The sequence below is a fragment of the Sceloporus occidentalis genome, unplaced genomic scaffold (genome assembly GCF_023333645.1).
Source record: "Sceloporus occidentalis isolate IW3139 unplaced genomic scaffold, rSceOcc1.0.p SCAF_7, whole genome shotgun sequence".
Taxonomy (NCBI): Eukaryota; Metazoa; Chordata; class Lepidosauria; order Squamata; family Phrynosomatidae; genus Sceloporus; species Sceloporus occidentalis.
Window position 1 is genome coordinate 28,683,896 of NW_028316987.1, and position 23,877 is coordinate 28,707,772.

Here is a 23,877-nt window from a genome sequence, read left to right on the forward strand (position 1 = left end):
AAACACTGCAAATCAAGGGGTAAAAATAATTATGAGGGGCGACAGGGGCACCAAAATATTTCTCACCTAGGGTGGCAAAATACCTAGAGCTGGCCCTGATACCTAATAAAGGTTGACTGGCTGACTGGCTGACTGAATCACCAATGCGGGGGCAAACTCCTAATCAGCATCCCCTGGTGACAAGGGACAGAATGCAGACATCAAGTGACCCCTTGTCATCCTGGGGCCCAGGAATCACCGAGCAATGAGGTTCATCAATCAGCTTGGGCGATGCCAGATCCTGACCCATGCTTTGGGCCAACCCCATCTGTCAGCTGTATTTAATAAAGCTGTGGCCTTTTTCTTCCATATGGTAGTCTCTGTGTATTTCTCATCTGCGGTGCTACCCCTTCCATTGCAAAAAGGAATAAGAAATACTTTTTTCTTTTTCTTTGGGAAAATGGCATACTCATCTCTCCCACTCAAGTGTAACCTACCCACTAAGTTATTTAGAAAATAAAATTCTTATGGCTATGGTAGACTGAATCCATTTCTATGTTTTTATTCAAGGGGACTTCCTCAAGAACAGCCTCATGAGCAGGTAGTTTGGGGTCAGAATCTCCCTCTTCCATTACTTCTTCAATCTGAGTGGCTGGTTTTAAAAGCCCTGTGCCATCCACATTTCTAGCATTCAAAGATGCCTCTGGGCTCTATGTAGTGTTAGAAACGTCTCTATCTTTTGGAGAATTGCTTTTAAATTACAACTTCAACCACACTTGATATCTGAGTCCTGGTCAATGGAATAAATACTCCTGGGTGCTGGGTGTGAATTTACAGGTTTTTTTTAAAATACAGCAATTCCTTTCTAGGTTTCATATTGTTACCAAGTTTGGTTTTATATAAATTTTGGGTGCCAAGCGATCAAAAATCATGACCCCTGACTGACCCCATTGCAAGCTGCCATTATCCCAAAGGCGAGCTGACCACGTAGCCAGCCAGCTTGCTAGGCTTGGTCACAGGAAAAAAAGGTACATTTTAAACCTTAAGCAAGCAGTTTTGGGAGTTGCCCTACAAGTTTCGCAGGCTGCCCAAAGATGAGAGGACAATAGAGGCAGCCTCTCTCCTAATGAGCGAGTGATTGTCTTAAACAGCTCTGCCATCTAGATATTTGTTTCCCCCTGAAAATTGCCAGACCTCTTCTTTGTGTATCCATTGTGTAAATTTCAGCTTAGACAAAAGATAGCCATCAAAACCTTTGTTCGTCAGGTAGCCATAGCCTGAGGATATGTCCAGGGGTATAAAAGGACCCCAATTCCAGCCCTCAGTGGGCTTGTCGAGCTGAAGTTCCAAACTTCATTCTTTGCTTGTAGAGCGCCTTGCTTCGAGCTTGTGAACCTTGAGCCCTGGGCTCCACTGAAATCACTCGAGCTAAGCCAAAAGCTCCCTGTCTCTCGGGCCTCTAGTTAGCTTTGCCCACCGGAACTCAGCTCCTAGCCACCACGGTCGTCACTTGCTTTCCCCCGTTCCCCATGGCCGTGTTTCACCATCCACTATCCCTCACATCCGTCGCTTTGGAGAAGACTCCTAAGGTAATTATTTCAACGGTGCCTCTATCCTTTCTCCTTTACTCCCAAACTCTCTCCTTCCCTTGCTTTAATAATGAATGTGTGTGTGCGTGTTTGATCCCATTTGTTGTGTGGTTTTATTAAATGTTTGTATTTTAATTGCAACTCTTTGGCATTGGAGTCTCTGTTTCTTGGGGTTGGACTGGATGACCTCTGGTATACACACAGGGACACGATCTGCTGCGTGAGTTGTTAGGACATGCCTCTCGTAAATTTGAGCTAATTAAATTCCCCTAATTCAATCCTTCCTAACAATATTCAAAGGTAGGGGAGGCATAGAAAAGCCCAAAGCACTCAATGTTTATTAGGATGTAAATAGTCCAGTATTTCATTCTGGCATCCTTTTACTCGGCTGTGAGGAAAATGAGTACTTCTGAATAGTTCTTGCCCAGTATTTGCACACTGTAGTGTTTCAGGACAGAAATATGTATGTGTGGGTGTTTAACTAAAATAACGCTTCTTGTGCAATCCCCGCCCCCGATTTTAGCACAACCACCCCATACTGTTTCCAGACATCCACTTTTTGGTGCACTTTGTTTGGTGCTTTTTCACATGATTTATTGTATTATTCATTATGTTTATATTGTGCTATTTTCTTGGGACAGGACCAAAGGCAACTGGATGGATTTCCATGTGGATTTCTGGAAAGTGTGTGTGTGGGGGGGGGGGGGGGAGTTTTACAAAAATATGGTTTTTGTGCAGTTACATATTTTTCTTATAGAAACACTTTCCAGAAAATATTATTTTAAAGCAGAAATAGGAGGGAGTTCATGCAAAAACATGTTTTGCATCTAATAATCAATAAATTTTACTTAGTCTTCTACCAAAGTATCTCAAAAATATATTAGTATTAACCAGTAAAAACAAACTTAAAATTTGTGCCAGTACACCCACCGTATAAACTATAAGTCGAGAAATTTAATGCCTCAAAATTGACCCTAAAATTTTGAGTAGACTTATATAAGGAGCAATACCAGTAGTGCTTAGAAAGGTCCTAAAGCAAACAAGCCTGATGCCCCAATCTCCATTGAAAACCGAGATGCCCCAATTTCCTTCCTCCTCCAGTCTGTTTTGCAATCCTTTGCTTCCTCTCGGAAAAACTCCCCATTTAAATCCACTTGCTTCTTTCTCCGGTCCATTTTGCAAGACCTGACTTCTTATTAAAAACCCCTCTCCATTTAAATCCACTTGCTTCTTTCTCTAGTCTGTTTTGTAAGACCAGGCTTCTATAAAAAAACCTCCCCATTTAAATCCACTTGCTTCTCTCTCTGGTTCCTTTTGCAAAACCTGGCTTCCTATGGAAAAAAACTTTCCCTTTTAATCCACTTGTTCTCTCTCTGGTCTGTTTTGCAAGATGTAGCTTTCTATGAAAAAACCTCTCTATTTAAAACCAGTTGCTTCCTTTCTCAATCAGATGTTAAAACCTCTCCTCCAGCACCTGGGAATCGGTTGAGATAGCTCCAGAGAAGGAAAAGGAGGGACAGAAATAGCTCCCTAAGTTTTACCCTCGACATCCACAGGTCATATCAAAATCCAGGATTTTGACCCTGAAACGTTCCCTCGACTTATACATGAGGTCAACTTGTACACAAATATATACAGTAAGTAAAATAAGTTAAAATAGAAATATGCATATAGACAGGCAGCACCCCACATATCAGGCTGCAGGGACCTATCTTCTAGCATCCCATTTTCAACATTTCACAATAAATTAGCTTACTTGCTAATTAGCTTACTTGCTGTTCACCGCTATGATCTTTGGAATAGCGGTATATAAATAAAACAAATTATTATTATTATTATTATTATTATTATTATGAATGGGGACAGAAAGGGCGACTCCCCCAAGCCAGCCTATTGCGCTCCTGGTTAATTTGTCTGCATGTAGCAATGATAGCTGCAGAGAATCGAGCTATGATCTTAATTATTCGAGAGAGTTATTCTACATCCTCAAGCAGTAATGTCAAGTAATGATCAGCTGGTCTTCCTAGGAATTTTTGTAAAATTGGGTAAATTAAAGAGCACCGCACATCTTGGTAGAATGTGCAGTACAGTGGAACCTTATTATACGCGGGGGATCCGTTCCGGATCCCTCCGCGTATAAAAAAATCCGCCTATGCTTGAGCCCCATTGTTTCCAATGGGACTCGTGCGCGGCGGCGCAGCGGCGCATGAGGTGCAACGGGTGCGCGCGCCCATTCAATTGAATGGGACGTGCCGCCCCTTCCGCCCCGTGTGCGCCGGCAGCTTTGAGCGCCTATGCTCAAAGCCACCTATAAAAAGACCGCATATGCGGAGGCGCCACTGTACAATGTGATGTGGAGAAGTGATTCAACTGAAGTATCAGAACATAAACATGTTCAATTCTCAAAAAGGAGCTTCTTATATTTTTCTTCCAAAAAAGCAGAGGAAAGGACGTTAAAATAGGTTGCAGTGAAGGCTGCCACAAGTTTGGGTGCCATTAGCTTAGCCAAATAGGTTGGCTTAGCAAAGGCCACTTCCAAACGTCCTAAAACTGGCATATTCTTAATTTTACCCTGGTGGTTCTGTAATTCTATATCCCAGATAGGCTGTCTAAAGGCTGATTTTGACCTTTCATAGCCCATTTGTACTAGAGTTGTCTGAGAGAATCCATACATACAAAAGATGCTTGTTTATCATCACTTTATCATCCAAAGGAGGGCGACTAAAATAGTAAAGGGTCTGGAAACCATGTCCTATGAGGAACGGCTTAGGAAGCTGAGGATGTTTAGCCTGGAGAAGAGAAGGTTAAAAGGTGATATGCTAGCCCTGTTTAAATATTTGAAGGGATGTCATATGGAGGAGGGAAGAAGCTTGTTTTCTGATGCAGGACTCGGAACAGGACTCGGAACTGTGCATGCAAGCTACAGGAAAAGAGTTTCCACCTCAACATTAGGAGGAACTTCCTGACAGTAAGGGCTGGTCGACATTGGAACACACTCCCTCGGGGAGTGGTGGTGTCTCCCTCCTTGGAGGTCTTTAAGCAGAGGGTGGATGGTCATCTGTCGGGGATGCTTTGATTGAGAGTTCCTGCATGGCAAGGAGTTGGACCGGATGGCCCTTGTGGTCTCTTCCAGCTCTATGATTCTATGAATTTCCAGGAGGAATAATTCTATGACAAAACCAGTGGAGCCAACCCACATGGAATAAACATAAGTTTAAACCAGAAATTAATTGTCAGAATCCAAACTCATGCTTTGATGGTGATCAAGCCAGCCTCAAGGTGTGTTGCTACATTTATGGCACTGAAAATATACTTCTCAGAAATTTTGTCTGTAATATCTCAAACTTATCAAAGTTATTATAAGTACAGATTTGTGCCCCATATTATAAGACTGAGATGACTGGTTTAAAAAGCTAGTATGGCAGTGGGGGTACATATTGTCTTCCTCTAGTATAAAAAAAGCTCCACAGAGCTATCATATTCCTATATGCACTTTTAATCACCAGTTCTGTCTGGCGTTTCAATGCCCCTGAGGCCTCAAAGACTACTCCTAGATATTTAAAACTATGTACCTGATCAATTGCCAGAGAGGAGAAGGAGAGCAATTTTTGGGCAGCCATTTTGAGTGGGTGAGTGAATTGTTTTAACACTCTTAGTAGAGTGTGTTTGTTGCTGAGGGGGTGGAGCTTCTGTGAGTCACATCTGAGAGTCACTAGGAACTAGGAGCCTTGGTCTATAGAACTCCTCCCAGAGGCCTCCCTTTCACAACCAAGGGAAGGTACAGCACAAGCAGCAAGGATGCAGTGAACTTTTAAAAAGAAGTTCTCCTTTAAGCTTTTTCCTTTTTTAAAAAAGGACTTTTTGGGGGGGGGGGGGGGTTGCACAGAGGAAGTGAGTCAGAAACTTGCCTTCAGAGTGAGCTAGCAGCCAGGAGTTCTCTATAAAGTTATATCCCCAGTAGATTAGTTATATCCTGAGTAGATTGAACTCATTGACAGAGATTGGTGAAAAAGCCAGGCTATCAGGGGCATTTTACGTTGGTGGTTAGTGGAGGATTTTTTGAGGAGGAAGCCCACAGTCCTGTTCAGTGATTACTTAAGACTTCTCAATATGGACACTGAGGGACTGCTGTAGTCATCTGCAACACTTGTGGGAAGCTTGTCTCTTGCCTAGGGATGTCAGGAACTTCACATGCACCAAGTGCAAGTTGGTAGTCCTCTTGGAGGAGAAAGTCCAGCGGCTTAGGGAGCAAGAGGCTTTCCTGGACAGAACAGAATGAATGGTCATGGATGAGGACCACACAAAGGAAGCTGCTAAGGAGGAGAAGGTCACTTCATGTACACAGGAGAAAGACAGCTGGAGGAATGTCACACAGAGAAGTAGGGAAACCAAGGATTGTTCTGGGAGCTTGAAGCTACAGAATCAATTTGAAGCCCTTTCCCTTCAGGAGGATTAGCAGCTTGGACAGACTTCAGGGACAGAGCAGGGGAACCTGAGTACCAACACAGGCAACAGCCACTGATAAGCCTTGGATCAGATGTTTGGTGGTAGTGGGAGACTCCTTCCTGAGGGGTAAAGAAACAGTGTTTTGTGGGTCTGATAAGATGTCTTGGGAGGTGTATTGTCTCCCTGGGGCAAAGATCAGTGATGTGACAAACAGGCTGACAAGACAGGTCAAGCCTAGTGACCGTTGCCCCTTCCCTTTGGTCCATGTGGGAACCAATGATACCGCAAAAAGCCTTCAGAATATCGTAAGGGATTATGAAGCTCTGAGGAGGAAGCTGAAAGAGCTAGGTGCATAGGTTGTCATCTCATCTCTTCTGCCATTTGAAGGGCATGGCCCAGGAAGGGAGAGGAAAATAGCAGATGTAAACAAGTAGTTCTGCAGATGGTGGCACCAAGAACGATTTGGATTCTTGGATCATGTGCTGCGGTTCCATAAGATGAGGACTTCTGGCAGGAGATGGTTTGCATCTCATGCCAGTTGGTAGAAACTTTTTGCCAACAGTCTCAAGAATTTGATCAGGAGGGCTTTAAACTGTGGGGGAGGGAGACAGTATTCTGGAAGGCAAAAGGACTGGAGAAAATAGTCAAACTTTCATATAGGGAACAAGGCAAACAGTGCAAAGACCAAACAGTGGAAGGCAAAAAAACTTACACAGATAGCAAGTAAAAAGCACACATAGCCTTAGATGTCTCTACACCAATGCACAGAGCATAGGAAATAAGCAAGATGAACTTGAACTCCTAGCACAACAATGCAAGTATGATATAAAAGGAATCACCAAAACCTGGTGGGATGAGTCTCATGATTGGAATAGAGGGGTATAACCTTTTCAAGATAAATAGGCCAAGCAGGAAAGAAGGAGGAATAGCATTATATGTCAGGGATGTTTACACCAGTGAAAAGATCCAGGACATCAATCCTAGAAGCCAGGTGGAGAGCATATGGATAAAAATTAAAACATAGGGAAACAAGAGGGATGCTATTGTGGAATCTACTACAGACCCCCAAGTCAGATAGAGGAATTGGATTATGCCTTTCTAGCTAGAACATGTAGGGGTAAAGTCAGATAAGCTAAAGCACATAATGAACTCAGGCTTGCCAGAGAGGTTAAGAACAATAAAAGGGGCTTTTTGGGAGGGTATGTCCAGAGCAAAGGGAGGAAGAAGGAAATGGCAGGGACACTGTGTGGAGAAGATGGCAAAGTGCTCACAGGGGATAGAGAAAAGGCAGAATTACTCAACACCTTCTTTGCTTCAGTCTTCTCTGAAAAGGCAAAGTGTGCTCAACCTGACGACAACGGAGAAGAGGACAGAATAGGGGAATTTCATCACAGAATCAGTAAGGAGATAGTAAAGGAATACCTAGTTAATCTAAATGAATGTAAGTCTTCAGGAACAGATAAACTACATCCAAGGATATTAAAAGAACTGTCAAATGTAATATAGGAACCATATGCAATAATCTTTGAGAACTCCTGGAGAACAGGAGTCCTCCAGTCCCAACAGACTGGAGGAGGGCAAATGTTGTCCCCATCTTCAAAAAGGGGAAAAAAGAGGATCCCAACAACTATTGTCCTGTTAGTCTTGTTACCAAGTTTGGATTTAATAAAATTTTGGGTACATGCGGTCTGTGCTATGACCCCTGACTGACCCCATAGGAGACCCGCCATTAACCTGAAAGCGGAGAGACCACATAGGCAGCTCGCCCTGCAAAGGCAGAACCCTAGAAAGAGAGCTAAAATTGGAATTTTCCATAGGAAGTTTGGGAGTTGCCAAACCAGAATCGCCTCTGCTGCCCAAGTAAGACAATAGACTTGGTTTCTCACTTAATGGGCCAGTGATCAGCTTAAAGACTTAGTAATCAAGTTGGATGCCCTTCCAAATTGTGTCCAGACTTGAGTGCATTGTGTAACACATTGCTTGCTCTTGGCTTAACAAAGCCCAAGCAATCAACACCTTTGTCAAGCAAGTCCCCATAGCCTCCAGATACGTTCCCCCCTATATAAAACCCAGGTTTTCGGACCCTCCTTGGGTTTTTGAGCATTGAGCTTTGAGCTGAAATCAACTGAGCTAAACTAAGCTCGCACTGTCACCAGGTTGGAAATTGGTCCACACTAATTTGAACTCTGCTCTTAAGCCTCCGCAGCCCTCCTTTCCCCTTGCTTCTGCAGCCGTGATTCACTGTCCATCCAAGCTTCATCAGGACTTCCCGGAGAAGACTTCTAAGGTAGTATATCCTAGTGGTGCCTCTCTCTCTCAAACCTATCTCCCGAACTCACCCCTCCCCTGCTGTAGCATTGAATGTGTGTGTGTATATGTTCCCCTTTTGCTGTGTGGTTCTTCTATAAACGCTACCCTTTTAATTGGACCTAGTTGTTATCACCATCTCTTTCTCTTGGGGTGTGCTGGCGACCTCTGGTATACACAATTGGGGAACGATTCTGGCACGTGATGTTGTTAGGGCCACCTCTCGGCAATATTTGAGCTAATTAAAATCCCCCTAATTCGATCCTTCCTAACAGTCTGACATAAATACCAGGAAAGATTCTAGAGCAGATCATTAAACAGAGAGTCTGTGAACATCTAGAAGGCAATGCCATAATAATACAAAGTCAACACAGGTTTCAGAGAAACACGTCATGCCAGACCAATCTGATCTCTTTTTTTGATAAAATTACCAGCTTGATAGATGAAGGGAATGCCATAGATAAAGTATATTTTGATGTCAGTAAGGCCTTTGACAAGGTTCCCCATGACATTCTTGCAAACAAGCTTGTAAAATCTGGGCTTGACAAGGTAACTGTTACATGGATGTCTAACTGGCTGACTGGCCAAACCCAAAGGGTACTCAACAATGTCTCCTTTTCATCCTGGAGAGAAATGACGAGTGGGATACAACAGGGGTCTGTTCTAGACCCAGTGCTATTCAATATCGTTATTAGTGACTTGGATGACAGTATTGGGGGCATAGTTATCAAATTTGCAGATGACACCAAATTAGGAGAAGTAGCTAATATCCCAGAGGACAGGGCTCAAAATTCAAAATGACCTGAATAGACTAGAAAGCTGGGCCAAAGCTAACAAAATGAAATTCAATACTGAGAAATGTAAGGTACTGCAGTTAGAATGGAAAAACAAAATGCATAGATATAGGATGGGGGACACCTGGCTGAATGAGACTATGTGTGAAAGGGATCTAGGAATCCAAGTAGACTGCAAGTTGAATATGAGTCAACAGTGTGATGTGGCAGCTAACAATGCCAATATGATTTTAGGCTGCATCAATAGAAGTATAGTGTCTAAATCAAGAGAAGTAATAGTGCCACTCTATTTGGCCTTAGTCAGGCCTCACCTGAACAGTTCTGGGCACATTTCAAAAATTATTTTGAAAAATTGGAGTGTGTCCAAAGGAGGACCACCAAAATGGTGAAGGGCCTGGAAACCATGCCTTATGAGGAAAGGGAGCTGGGGATGTTTAGCCTGGAAAAGATACGGTTAAGAGGTGATATGATAGCCCTGTTAAAGTATTTGAAGGGGTGTCACAATGAGGATGGAACAAGCTTGTTTTCTGTTGCTCCAGAGACTAGAACATGGAACAATGGATGTAAGCTACAGGAAAAAAGATTCCACCTTAACATTATGAGGAACCTCCTGACAGTAAGAGCTGTTCAACAGTGGAACACAATCCCTGCGGTGGAGTATCCTTCTTCGGAGGTCTTTAAACAGAGTCTGGAAGGCCATCTGTTAGGGATGCTTTGATTGTGAGTTCCTGCATGGCTAGACTGGATGGTCCTTGTGGTCTCTTCCAACTCTATGATTCTATTATTCTATGAACTGTACACAAGATTCCAAACCTGACTGCACCATAAATCTGCATAACACCATTTTAGCAGAAGTTTATATCAACACACAGAGAGGTTTGTTTTTTATATGATTGATCTAGGGTGCATTTGATTTGGCAGGCCAGATTTTGAATAGGCCTGGAAACATAGTCTGAAATTATGAATTAAAAGTGGTTGTAGTTAGGACCTAACAATCAATGAAATGCTGTAATAAGGCTGGAACAGCGTTGTAAGACAATTGTTACTAAATAATTTAAAGAAGTACAGTACTAGTAATATTGAGCTACACATGGACAGCTCCCTCTGCTAGCATATACAAAATTTCCCAGACAAAATGTATTTATTTTGTATTTGGCTTTAATTATCCTAAAACTAGTTGTTTTTGGACTCATAGTTCAAACAGTATTCATCTCACATTTATCTTATGGCCTACTCCAACACCAGCCCAGAAATGCTGATAGACTCAAGGGGGCACTTATGAATTGTTTGAGCCTTTGAAATTGGTCCAAAGGCCAATGAGAACATGGTGCACAAGAAATGGTGGTCAATTAGATCCTGATTCCTGACCAAGTGTCCCTTATCCTTGCACAATGAGAAAGGTGCCAGTATTGTAGCCTTTTTGGGTAGGTTGCACGTCTTGGAGCAGGGCAGGGCAGCTCTTCATGACCCTCAGCCTGCACCAGCATCTAAGGGAAAGCAGGAGATCTAAGAGACTGATGAGATTTTTAATTGCTTGTCTGCTCTAGAAAAGGCCTCCATTTCATTGAGCAGAATAGTGTGGACTGAGCTCAGAAGGAACTAGTGCTGGACAAGGAAGTGATGCAGGGTACATCAAGAGGGGGAAGACACATCACAGCAAGGAGCAGAAACAGATGAGCATGCACAGACAGGGAACTCACACACTCCATGTAGGTATTGGCCTTGTGGGCAACCTTAGCCTACTAAACACAATAGGGGGAAGCATCAGAGATGCTTATGGTCTTACAAATGCAGGCTGGCAGCTTATACTGGTGGGGGAGTGATATGAAATTGGGGGGATTCAGCATGAGGGCCTTCTCTGCTGTTAAGGAACACAGAATATGCCTCCTGAGCTATTCCATTTGAGGAGTAATCGGTTCTCTTTGGTAACTTGCTCCTCCTAGCCATGAAGGAGAAAATATAGTGGGGTGATTGCATCATTGTTTTCACTTTGCTGTAGAGAAAATTAGAGAAAAAGGATAGAGGGGAGCTAGATGACAGGGAAAAGGAGAAACTGAGGAGATGTAGGATGTTGTAATTGGTCCAAATGACTGAATGGTTTTCTGATTTATGTCAGTGTCTTAGTGAGAGAACAGTCCTGGTGTGCCCTTTGTCTCCTTCAATATATTGACATAATCCAACAGGCATATAATTGCCAAATAGAGGTTTATGAAGGGAAGATTGTCAGCCCATTTCCTCATTCCCCCATGTACAGTATAATTTGAGGGCTCCTCCATTGGTAGCAACCCCCAAGAAAGTTCCCAGCAAATTTCACCTTATTCATCAAGTGTTCTACCCTAAGGGGCAGTCAGTCAATGATGCCATTCTTAAACACTGGAGACACTGGGTATGGGAGGAAATAAATTTCAGCATGAATGACCTCATGCTAGATGGAAGAACCCAATTTAGGAGATCACTGGTATGAATCTGCAAGAACTAAGAAAAGTAGTGGAAGACAGGAGTCCAAAAGAGGGCGACTAAAATGGTGAAGGGGTCTCAAAATCATGCCCTATGAGGAATGACTTAGGGAGCTGGGGAATTTAGCCTGGAGAAGGGAAAGCTAAGAGATAATATGATAGTCATGTTTAAATATGTGAAGGCATGTCATATCGAGGAGGGAGTAAGCTTGTTTTCTGCTGCTCCAGAGAACAGGACCTGGAACAATGGATGCAAGCTACAGGAAAAGAGATTCCACCTCAACATTATAATAATAATAATAATAAAAATTTTATTTGTATACCGCCCTTCCAATGATCAGGGCGGTGAACAACAAGTTAATAATACAATATAATACAATACATATTAAAATACAATACACTAAGCAACACTACTAAAAACAGTATTAAACCCCATCAGCCAGCAAGCCTTGCTGTCGGAGGGGGGAGGGCTAGTTGGAACTTGATTCAGGGAATGCTAATTTGAATAGGAAGGTTTTTAGCTCCCTCCTAAACTGGGCCAGGGAGGTGGCCGAGCGGAGCTCTATGGGCAGCGTATTCCAGAGGGCCGGGGCGGCGATGGAGTATGACCTCCTCGTTGTGGAGGCTAGTCTAGCCCCTGGAACCCTCAGTAGTTGCTGCCCAGATGTTCTGAGGGTGCGGGGCGGAATGTATGGAGAGAGGCGGTTCTCCAGGTATCCTGGGCCCAAGCCATATAGGGCTTTATAGGTTATTACCAACACCTTGTATTGTGCCCGGAAGCGAATGGGCAGCCAGTGCAGCTCTTTAAGTGCTGGTGTAATATGACTGGCCCTGGAGGTACCAGTGACCAGTCTGGCTGCCATATTCTGTACCATCTGTAGCTTCCGGGTGTGGTACAAGGGTTGCCCCATGTAGAGCGCATTGCAGAAGTCCAATCGAGAGGTTACCAGAGCATGTACCACCGTTTCAAGGTCTCCCTGGGCCAGGTATGGGCGCAGCTGGCGAATAAGCCGGAGCTGATAACAGGTGCTCTTGACCGTCGCATTCACCTGAGATGTAAGGTGAAGCGACGAGTCAAGAAGCACCCCCAGACTGTGCACGGAGTCCTTCACGGGAAGCGTGATCCCGTTCAGGACAGGTGGAACTACCGCCATTCCTGGGCCAGGGGAACCTATCACGAGTACCTCCGTTTTCTCTGGATTCAGCTTGAGTCGGTTTTCCCTCATCCAGCCCATTACTGACTCTAGACAGGCCACGAGAGGAGAGACGCCATCCTCGGTCACTGCATCAGTCGGAGACATAGAGAAAACTATTTGGGTGTCATCAGCGTACTGATAACCCCGCGCCCCATGTCTCCGGATGATCTCTCCCAGCGGTTTCATGTAAATGTTAAATAGCATGGGAGACAGAATGGCTCCTTGAGGGACCCCAGTTGTGAGGGCCCTCTTATCGGAACACACGTCTCCCAGCTGCACCATCTGGAACCTCCCAGAGAGGTAGGACCGGAACCACTGGAGCGCAGTGCCCCCGATTCCCACCTCTGCCAGGCGCTCCAGAAGGATACCATGGTCTATGGTATCGAAAGCCACTGAGATGTCCAAGAGCACCAACAGGGACACGCTTCCCCTGTCGATGCCCAGACGGAGATCATCGACCAAGGCGACCATGGCCGTCTCAACCCCGTAACCCGCCCGAAAGCCAGTTTGAAATGGGTCCAGATAATCCGTTTCATCCAAGATCGATCGAAGCTGGATTGCAACCGCCCTCTCGATCACCTTCCCCAGAAATGGCAGCAGCGAGACTGGCCGATAATTACTATGTACCAGGGGGTCGAGGGAGGGCTTTTTTAACAGCGGTTTTATGGTGGCCAATTTCAAGCTGGTTGGAAATTGCCCATCCCTCAGTGATGTATTTATAATCTGGTGTAACAACAAGGTTACAGCCGGTCCCCCCTGAGCCGCTAGCCATGAGGGACAGGGATCGAGAGAGCAGGTTGTCTTCCGAACACTTCCAAGGATCTTGTCCACATCATCGGTACTTACCAACTCAAACTGATCCAGTTTAATAGAGTCCACGGAGGCTCTGGATGCCTCTACCCTCGGTTCTGCACTAATGCCGGCGTTAAGATCTTCGCTTATCCGAGAGGTTTTATCCGCGAAGAAGTTGTTAAATTGGTCACAGCAGGCCTTGGAAGGTTCAAGGATCTGGTTCGGGGCGGGAGGGAGCTGAGTTAGCTCCCTGACCACCCTGAACAACTCTGCTGGACACGACTCCGCGGATGCGATACGAGCACCATAGAACGAATTCTTAGCTGCTCGTATCGCCTCTCCATAGTCCTCCAAAAGGCGGTCTAGGAGAGCCTTGTCGGCTAAGCGTAGGTGTTTCCGCCAGCGGTGCTCTAGCCGTCGCAGAACCCGCTTCCTCGCCCGGAGATCTTCCGTGTACCAAGGCTTACATTTGGAAGCAGGTCTGAGAGGGCGCTTGGGAGCGATACTGTGTATAGCCCTGAGGAACTTCCTGAAAATAAGGGCTGTTTGACAGTGGAACACACTCCCTTGGAGTGTAGTGTAGTTTCCTTCCTTCGAAGTCTTTAAAAAGAGGCTGTCAGGGATGCTTTGAGTTCCTGCATGGCAGAGGGTTGGACTGGATGGCCCTTGTGGTCTCTTTCAACTCTATGATTCTATGAACTATTTGGGTAATTTAGGCTCAGTTGTCCAGGGTAAGAAGATTGCCATCAGCTATTCTACTGCACTGGGTATGGCACAGTGAAGTTGATCCTGAAGAAGGCTATACATGAAAGTTTGCTTTGGGAAAGGGCCTGGGGGAATTTCTAGCTCACCTTGACATGTTATTTGAGAGAGCAGTTATATAGAACCTACAATATACTATATAGAACCAACAGTATGCAATAGTCAGAGCAGGGTAACATTTTGTTTTTAGGTTATTTGCAAAGGTGTACAAGCCTTATTAACTAGCTTGGTGAGAGAAAAGGGCAAAGCGGATGCTTTCCTATTGTCCATAGCATGTTGTGTGTAGAGAAGGTTATGAGCATGGTAAGCATTAGTAGAAAACCATTTGGTAAAGGAGACAGCTCTGGATTTACCCCGTTTTGGTCCTGTGACCAGGGGAATGGGAATGGAAATCATCCTTGAGGTCTACGTAGCAGAGCTCCTCACTTTAGGTTGTGGGAACTTAGATGGAGACTTACATTATGAAAGCTTCCACATCACCTTGAATTGCTTCTGGGGATAGGTATCTCACCCAAAATTTGTTGAGAAGGAGGTCTGAGAGAGACCCCCTCCTTCAGCAGAATTCCACGCAGAGTATCTCTCTCCCCTCCCCCATAGTTCAGTGTTCAATAATTAATAAAAGTGGCCCTGTTCAACCCAAAGCCTGGTGTCTGGTTTCTTTATTTCCTGAGTGGATCAGCAATGTTACTTGTCTTAATTTATGAGTCTGATTTCTCTGAAGTATATCAAACGGAGCTTTCCAGTGGTTTTCTGGGTCAGTTCTGGCTCATTTCCAACGTAACTGCACTTCCAACGATGCGGTTTCATGTCATAAAGTGAAACTGTCATCTTTCGGCCTGTGAGGGAGAGAATCAGCTGGCCCAGTTCCACCAGGGCAAGCATGAAGAAGAAGAGCCCTCCCTCTGGTCCATCTGCCTTGGTCCAGGCCTCAGAGGGAGAGAAGAACCACTGGACCTGATCCCCTCCCCCTCACCATTCCCTTGTCCTTTTGTGTCATGTCTTTTAGATTGTAAGCCTGAGGACAGGGAACCGTCTATTATCCCCTCTGTTGTAAACCGCTCGGATTCCCAGTGATTGGGCGGTATATAAATAAAACCTATTATTATTATTATTATTATTATTATTATTATTATTATTATAAAGTGAATGTGTTATCAGATGCCATTCATTCTATGGGAGCTCCTAGCGAGGCGCTTCAGCAGTGTTTCCGAAGTGACCACTCATTTTGGTAAAACCAGAAAAAAAGTGACTTCAGAGAATTCGCTTCTAAGCTCCCTTCGGTTGCACTGTGAATTGGTCTGGTGTAGAATGCAGCTTTGCTACTGCTCTGGTACTCCACTGCAAACGCCCCAAACAACACTTCCCAAAATGCCATAGCCTTGAGCCCTGGCAGCTCAAGCGGGGCCAAACCGGGTTATTTCCCCAGTGCAGATGCAACACTGACTCCCTGGATGAATGGATAAACCCGTTCCTTCTCCCAACGTTACTCCCCCCCCCCCCCCGCCAGAGCCTGGGAACCGTGGGTCTGTTGTGTTTCTGCCTGTAATCCTGGGCAGGGCATTTTCACACCAATCTAGCTGAAAGGAGACTGTTTTGACTGGCGTACTCTTGACAAGGTCATTCATCATTTTTTGGGTAGGAGAGCAGATGGATAACCCCTCTGTGGCAACAGCCAAACACAGACTGAAAAGGGATCGCCAAGCCTGCTTACCCTGCTTTCCCTCCACTCGATGGCGTTCAATGTGATCCATTTTTCACCTTTTTTTCCTCCCTTGTTTGAAATATGGCTCTTTAAGCCACTGAGGTGGAGAGAAAGAAGAAGCGGGTTTGATAGAACGATGAATGTAACCCATTTATTCCAATTTATTATTATTATTATTATTATTATTATTATTATTATAAAAATAATAATAATAAAAGGAGAAAGGAACTTGTCGGTGCTGCATCTATTTCCACGAAGGAGCTGGACTTGCTTCTAAGGAAACATGCCCAGATTTATTGTTTGTAACTTTAAAAAACAACCTCCACCTGTAACTTTTGGCTAGAAGATCATATAATAATCCTTTTAAATAATAATAATAATAATAATAATAATAATAATAATAATAATAATTTTCAGATCTTCAGCTAAGACAAACTCCTCTCTGGGGCTTTCACTGCCTCATCTTTCTTGGCTGGTTGCAGAAGCACCGATGGATAGATGAGACTCTCAGACATGAGCGGAGAGGAAAGTTTTTTAGAGTCATTTAACTTTGAAAGGATGGATGTTGAATTAGGGATAGGGGCAGTGAGGAAACCTCAACAGGGCTGTGTCCGCACTGGGGAAATAACGCGGTTTGGCACTGCTTGAGCTGCCAGGGCTCAAGGCTATGGCATTTTGGGAAGTGCCCAAGGGTGCCGATTCAAATCGTTGAACCCTCTGGTGTGGTAATACAATGTGCACTCACTTCCCTTTGCTTGAATCCGCATCACGTGACTTGCTTGGAATAGAACTGACTTCGCTTCCCCCTCACTTCAGAAGGGCAACAGAAAGGCAATCAGGCGTGGTAAAACATCACGTTTTTACCTTAATTCACATTGCTAGATGGGAGTGACTCTGGATCTGATGTGAAAAAACATCACGCTTTGCATTGCTAGAACAGGAGTGACTGTGGATCTGAGCTGCAAACCCCCCCACGTGTGATTAGGTCCTTAGAGTTCAGAGACAGTATTTTGGCTCTTTTGCTATGAAATCAATGTTAATGTACCATCAACCAGAATGCTGCAGGGTACTGCAAAGTCACTTAAAATTTTGCTTTCTTTTTGGATCATTTTCTTTCTATATAACACCAGATCATATCCTAATGTAGTGTCTGCCTGCCTACCTTCCTTCCCACTTGCCTCTTTAATCCACTTCTCAGAATTTTAATACAAATTGGTGAAATAACCATCAAAAAGAATTGACAGGTTCCAATGTGATTTCTGTCACATTAGAAAAAGTCCCAGTAATTCAGAGTCCCCAAATCATCAAAAGAAGTAAGATTTCTAATTTCTTCAAGAACACTACTGTGATGAACTGACTCACAAACCAGCCAATCAGAAGCCAGAGACCCTAAGCCAATCAGGTGCTGGCTGAGGAGTTTGAAGATTCTGCTTGGCAGTTGGTTTTAGTCAGTTAGGGTTTGGAATCTTGAGGGAGGAAGCTGGTGTTCAGTTGGGGAACAGTAGAGTCCAAGAGAGGACTGTGTTCCAGAAGTTCCTGAGGGAACAGCATTTTGTTAGAGTGGGGTGTTGATCATAGATCAAGGAAGGGTCTGATAGGTCCAAAGAGGGACAGTATTAGTTTGGGAGTCTAGAGAAGAGAGACTCAGTGTGGCCAGACTCTGAAAGAGGGATTTCAGTTACATAATTTCCTGAGAGATATTATAGCCTGTGTGGCTGAGTTATTCATTGGGATTTAAGAACAAACCTGCTCTTTTGAAGTCTTATGGAGTGGCAATAGGTGCAGCAAAAAATTATTTCTATGCTGCACGTATTGCGTCTGCGGAGTCACATCCAGCAGAGCTGTTCAGGATGGTCAGGGAGCTAACACAGCTTCCTCCTGCCCTGAACCCTATATTAGTACCAACTGAGGCCTGCTGTGACGATTTTAACAACTTCTTCGCAGATATAATCTCTCGGATAAGGGCTGATCTCGATGCTCGCATTTCATCAGAAATAACAAGAGAGGTATCCAGAGCTTCCGTGGACTCTGTTAAATTGGATCACTTTGAGTTTGTACATACCGATGAAGTGGACAAGATTCTTGGAAGTGTTAGGAAGACAACATGCTCTCTCGATCCCTGTCCTTCTTGGCTGACCGCCCAGGGTGGTGATACTGTAACATTGTTGTTACAACGTATAATCAATGCATCATTCAGGGAGGGAAAATTTCCATCAAGTTTAAAGCTAGCAACAGTTAAACTATTGCTAAAAAACAACAACCCCTAGACGGCCTGGTAAGGAATAACTACAGACCGGTCTCATTGTTGCCATTGGGTAAGGTGATCGAAAGAGCAGTCGCCTTCCAACTCCAAGCAGTCTTGGATGAAACTGATTATCTGGACCCATTTCAAACTGGCTTCAGAGCGGGATATGGAGTTGACACTGTCATAGTCGCCTTTGTCGATGATCTCCGTCTGGGCATCGACAGGGGGAGTGTGACCTTGTTGGTGCTCTTGGACATCTCAGTGGCTTTCGATACCATTGACCACAGTATCCTTCTGGAACGCCTAAGGGAGTTGGGTATTGGGGGCACTGCACTCCAGTGGTTTGCTCCTACCTCTCGGGCAGATTCCAGATGGTGCAGTTGGGGGACACCTGCTCCTCTAAGAGGGAACTGACATCTGGTGTCCCTCAGGGAGCTATTTTCTCCCCCACTTTGATTAACATTTACATGAAACCGCTGGGAGAGATCATCTGGAGACACAGGGCATGGTCTTATCAGTACGCTGATGACACCCAAATATGTTTCTCTGTGTCTCCGACTGATGCAATGACTAAGGATGGCATCTCTCCTCTGAATGCCTGCCTGGAGTCGGTAATAGGCTGGATGAGGGAAAACAAACTTAGTCTGAATCCAGAGAAAACAGAAGTTCTGGTGATAGGTTCCCCAGGTCTGCGGAAGGAAATTTGTCCACCTGTCCTGAATGGAGTCACACTTCCCCTGAAGGACGAAGTTCGCAGTCTAGGAGTACTTTTGGATTTATCCCTGCAGTTGTCATCTCAAGTAGATGCGACAGCCAGAAGTGCCTGCTATCAGCTTCGGTTGGTATGCCAACTGCGACCCTACCTGAGCCAAAGGGACCTTGAAACAGTGGTACATGCTCTGGTAACCTCTCGCCTAGATTTCTGTAATGCGCTCTACATGGGGCTACCCTTGTCCCAAGCCTGGAAGCTTCAGTTAGTACAAAATATGGCAGCCAGACTGGTTTGACCATATAACACCTAAGCTGAAAGCTCTGCACTGGCTGCCTATTCGCTTCCGAGTGCAATACAAGGTGTTGGTTATTACCTATAAAGCCCTACATGGCTTGGGCCCAAGTTACTTGAGAGACTGCATCTCCCCCTACAAGCCGCCCCGCACACTCAGAACATCCGAGAAGAATCTTATGGAAATTCCACCTTCCAAATATGTTTCTACATCCCAGATGGCCTTTTCTAGGTGGCCCTGCGAATCTGGAATAGCCTTCTCGAGGAGCTCCGTTTGACAACCCCCCCTAGAAACATTTTAAAAAAGGCTTGAAACCTTCCTTTTTTGTCAAGCCTTCCCCCCTGATAAATGAAGTTGTGTATGTTGATGCCATTTATTCCCTGCCTTACCTTGCTGTATGATTGTGTTTTAAATTTGTATAATTGGATTTTATCTAGTGATGTTTTGTAACTTTTTTTTAATGGTTGTAATTGGTTTTCTACGGCTGTAAACCGCTTTGATCTGTGGGAAAGCGATATATAAATAAAATTTATTATTATTATTATTATTATTATTATTAATTATATGTACCCAAGAAAGACACAGTAACAACTTCATGTCCAAGTTACCCTTTTCCATTCTGTTTTAAAATAAACTTTTATTCTTGTTTGAATATCCACTTGGCCTGTGTTTTGAAATCAAACCACGCTACTGATCTTTTGAAATGCAGGGGTATGGAGCCATCATAGGAGAGTATCTTGGGGCCCTTCACATAAATTAGGTGGGAGCAGGGTCTATGGAGCCGGTGTCAAGGTGGCAGAGACCTTCACATAAATTAGTGGCAGCGGTGGGATAACAAAAGTCCCAAGTGCCTGCCACAATAGAAAGGTTGTTTGTCACAACCAGGAAAGACTTCCAACTTTAACAGATGGCCCTGGCGTTCACAAGGAGTCTTTTATTTATAGGTGGCTGCAACTTGGGAGGATTTCATTAACTACTTGAAAAGATGCCTATCAAATATTCAGTGGACTATAAAGTTTCAGATTCTGAGGGAAGATACAATACTAGATTGTGGGAAACATCCTCATAATTCAGAAGTGGTCTGGAATAGGGCTATTTGATAAAATAGAAGAAGTAGAGGCATTCTTGAAGAGAGACAAAGTTTTCATTTGGCCCTGGCACTCAAAGTCAGACAGTTAAAAACAAACAGCCAAACACTGATTATAATAAAAGAACTCACAAAGTTTTATTAAATAAGCTCACTGGTCTCATTTACCTTACTAACTTATAAAACTACCTTACTAACTAGTAAAATTAATCACCAATAGCTGAAGAAAGCTGAGCAAACATTTATTAGCCCCAAGTCTACTTCTAGTTAATGTGTATTTCTATTCAAAACCAGGAGATTCCAGTGGCATTTTTAGGGGTCATTTGTGAAAACATTCAAGGAGATGTTCTAAACGAAAGATATCTGAAAGATATCTTACCTTAGTGCCTGTAGTTGGTACAAGTCCTACTGCCGCCATATATGTGCTGCCAATTGTCTTGATTTTTTCAATGTCTTTATAATATTCTTTGTCCATAAGCTTTGTTTAAAACATAAAACATTACATAATATTTTAAACAATAAAGGCATGAATGCTTATTACTCTTCTTTCTCCTCCTCCTCAGCTATTTTTGCTGCCTCAAATCTATCACAAATATTCTAAGGACTTCAAGGGCTATGGCCTCAAACAGATGACCCAAAGGGCCATGTCAAAGAAGCAGCCCAAAAAGGAACAGTAAAATACCACTCCTTTTCAGCACCTGGTTCAGAACCATGACGGCAACCCAGATTGGGGCTGCATGCATGCAGTTGCCATGGTCCTGGGTGAATGGCAGTGGCGTGATCCTGGCACAGACCTTTTGCGCTGGCTGCTTCACCCCTAAAATCCTTTTTCAGATCATTCTTATCCACTGCTATGATTTGCAAAAACCAAGTTCAGCACAATAGGCCTAAAGTGTAAGAGTTTCTGATTGCACCGTTAACTATATCTACATCAGGTCAACCTGCTTGGAACAATGAACTAGTATGTATAGTAATTTAACAACTGTATTTCAAATTCTATAATCCTAAATTTGTTCATTACCAAAATAGTATAGGAGCTATTTATGCATGGCTTAATTCTATGCTACTCTTTGTATATATGAATCAGCATTAAGTGTTTGGGGGGAATGGAATGGGAGGCAGCGTAAAAAAATAATGTTTCAAGTGCAAGGACAGAATCAAGAAAGCTGTGGGGATAATTTGAAATACAAAATGGTATGGGATTACATAGCCTCCTGGAACATGGTGTGATCCTTTTTCTTTTTTAAATTATTTTTTATTGCATTTAATAAATATATATGCATTTACTAGCATACATAAATTCTACATCTTATACAATCTACATATTTTAAATCTTATACAGTCTTATACAATCTAAATCTTATGAAATCTAGACACTATAATCTTTAATATTAACTCTATCCTGATTCCCTTAGACTTCCTTCCCCCATTATTCATCAGTTCTAAGTGCCTTTATTATCTTTGCTTTACTTACTTTACCCTTTTCTCTCAACTACTAAGTAGTTATCTTAACTAAATTTAACTTAACTAATTACTAATTTCTATAAACTAATTCCTTCTTTATTAATATTTCTCATATTATTCCTCTGTAATATATTTTATATCTACTCTAAATATATCTTACCTTTATATCTATGTCCTCAGATTACCCCATTGCTTCTTTATGTATGTAATTACAGCTGACCACTCTATCAAAGTTTTCTAAAGATTTGTTTCTTAGTTTTTGTGTCAGTTTATCCATTTCAATCATGTCCAATAAATTAAGTTTCCAATAATCAATCTCTGGTATTTCTGACTTCTTCCATTTTTTGCAAATAAAATTCTTGCAGTACTTAGCATACAAAAGATTTTACCATACTTCTTTTCTAATTCTCTATTTATCATACCCAACAAAAAGATCTCCGGTTTGAATTCCAACTTAATTTTTAATATATCTTTGATTATTTTATGTATATTCTTCCAATATTTCTTAGCTAAATCACAGCTCCACCAGCAGTGTATACCTGTCCCTCTTTCTTTACCAAATTTATGTTATTACAGTTATGGTTCTGTAATTTATATATTTTAGCAATTTTGTTTGGAGTAAAATACCACCTAAAGAACATTTTGAACCAGTTTTCTTTTAATCTTTGATTCTTTTATTCCGACTATATTCCCAATTTTCTAGTTGGAGCCCACATCTATTGCCCATTTTATCATTGTTTCCTCCATTTCTAATTCCAATAACTTCTTTTATATTTTAGTTATTAATTTTGAATCTGTTTTCACTAATAATTTCTCAAGAGCTGATTCATTTATTTCTGATCCAAATAATTTTTGATCTATTTTTATTCTTTTTTGTAGTTGTCTGTATGCAAACCAGCCTTGGTCAAATCTCTGGAAATTAGCATTTTGTGAGATTCTAATTCAATCTTTCCACTATATTTTTATCCTTTTTATAACATCTCTGTATGAAAACTGTATTAGTTTACAGTTGTAAGCCGCTTACACACTCTTAGTTCAGTATGAAGCAGTATATAAATGAAGCTGTTTGTTTGTTTGCTTGTTTAAACCATTTCCTTTCTCTGATCCTTTTTCTGATATGTGCAGTTAATGAATTACTTGAGAAACCAGTTTGGGGAAATTTATGTCCATTCACTCAGGATGTGGGATTAAAAAGCCAATATTTGCCAAATAACAAAGAATTTAAATCTTCACAGAGGTAGGAAAATCTCACTTGCTGCCTGGATGATTCAGTAATGCTGACAACTCATGGGCAAAACAGACTGCCCTGAGAGAACCGGGTTGGGACCATGGAAACTACACGCTGCGGCCCCAATCTGGCTTTTTGCCAGCCCAAAAAGAAGTGGCAAAATGCAGCTCCTTTTTGAGCTGTCAAAAAGCTGGCTTCTATCTCCTCGCCGTGGGTTTATGGCGCTTCTGTAGCATGCAGTATGTAAACACTGTGTCGCCAGAGAGCCCTGAAGCCGGCTGCTGTGCAGGCAGCTGGGTGGCATGAAGCTGGCTTCCAAGCATTGTGGGAGCATGTGTCGTGCATACGCCATGCTCCCAAGCCAGCTTAAAGCCAGTTTTTCATGCTGGTCTATACTGAAATTCAGTTAGAATCGACTGAATGTTGTAAAAGCAATTTTAAGAAAGAAGACTGCTAAATTATCAAGATTATGATAAATTTATATAGATATTGCTGAAACAGCAGACTTAATATCTGAATACATACTCCTTACCTCATCAAAATCTGCAATGATTTCATTTAACAGGCGTAAACACTCCACTCCCATGTTATTGCCATCCAGTTCAATGTAAAAATCGTTGAAATTTGGAATGGAAGCAAACATTACTCCCACTTGTGAATATGACTGATAATACAAATCCTGAAATGTTTAAAGTAAAGTTTCTGTTAAGCTAAAAAACAAATAAACAAATAACCCAACAACCCAATGGAATTGGATCCAGACAAAGTGAACTATCCTTATTAAAATGAATGGGATTTTAGACATGGCTGACTTTTCATATTTATT

At 42.8% G+C, this 23,877-nt stretch overlaps 1 protein-coding gene across 2 annotated transcripts in view; it reads right to left on the reverse strand.

Moving 5' to 3' along the window:
- The window catches only part of ADCY1 (adenylate cyclase 1), a 406,316-nt gene that overhangs the window by 37,015 nt on the left and 345,424 nt on the right, over nucleotides 1–23,877 (reverse strand). For both annotated transcript variants that reach the window (XM_089532497.1, XM_089532496.1), the window contains 2 exons: nucleotides 23,584–23,730; nucleotides 20,739–20,837 (listed from right to left, as the gene is read on the reverse strand). In XM_089532497.1, the coding sequence (XP_089388623.1) occupies nucleotides 20,739–20,837; nucleotides 23,584–23,730 (246 nt within the window). The remainder of the gene's footprint in view (nucleotides 1–20,738; nucleotides 20,838–23,583; nucleotides 23,731–23,877) is intronic.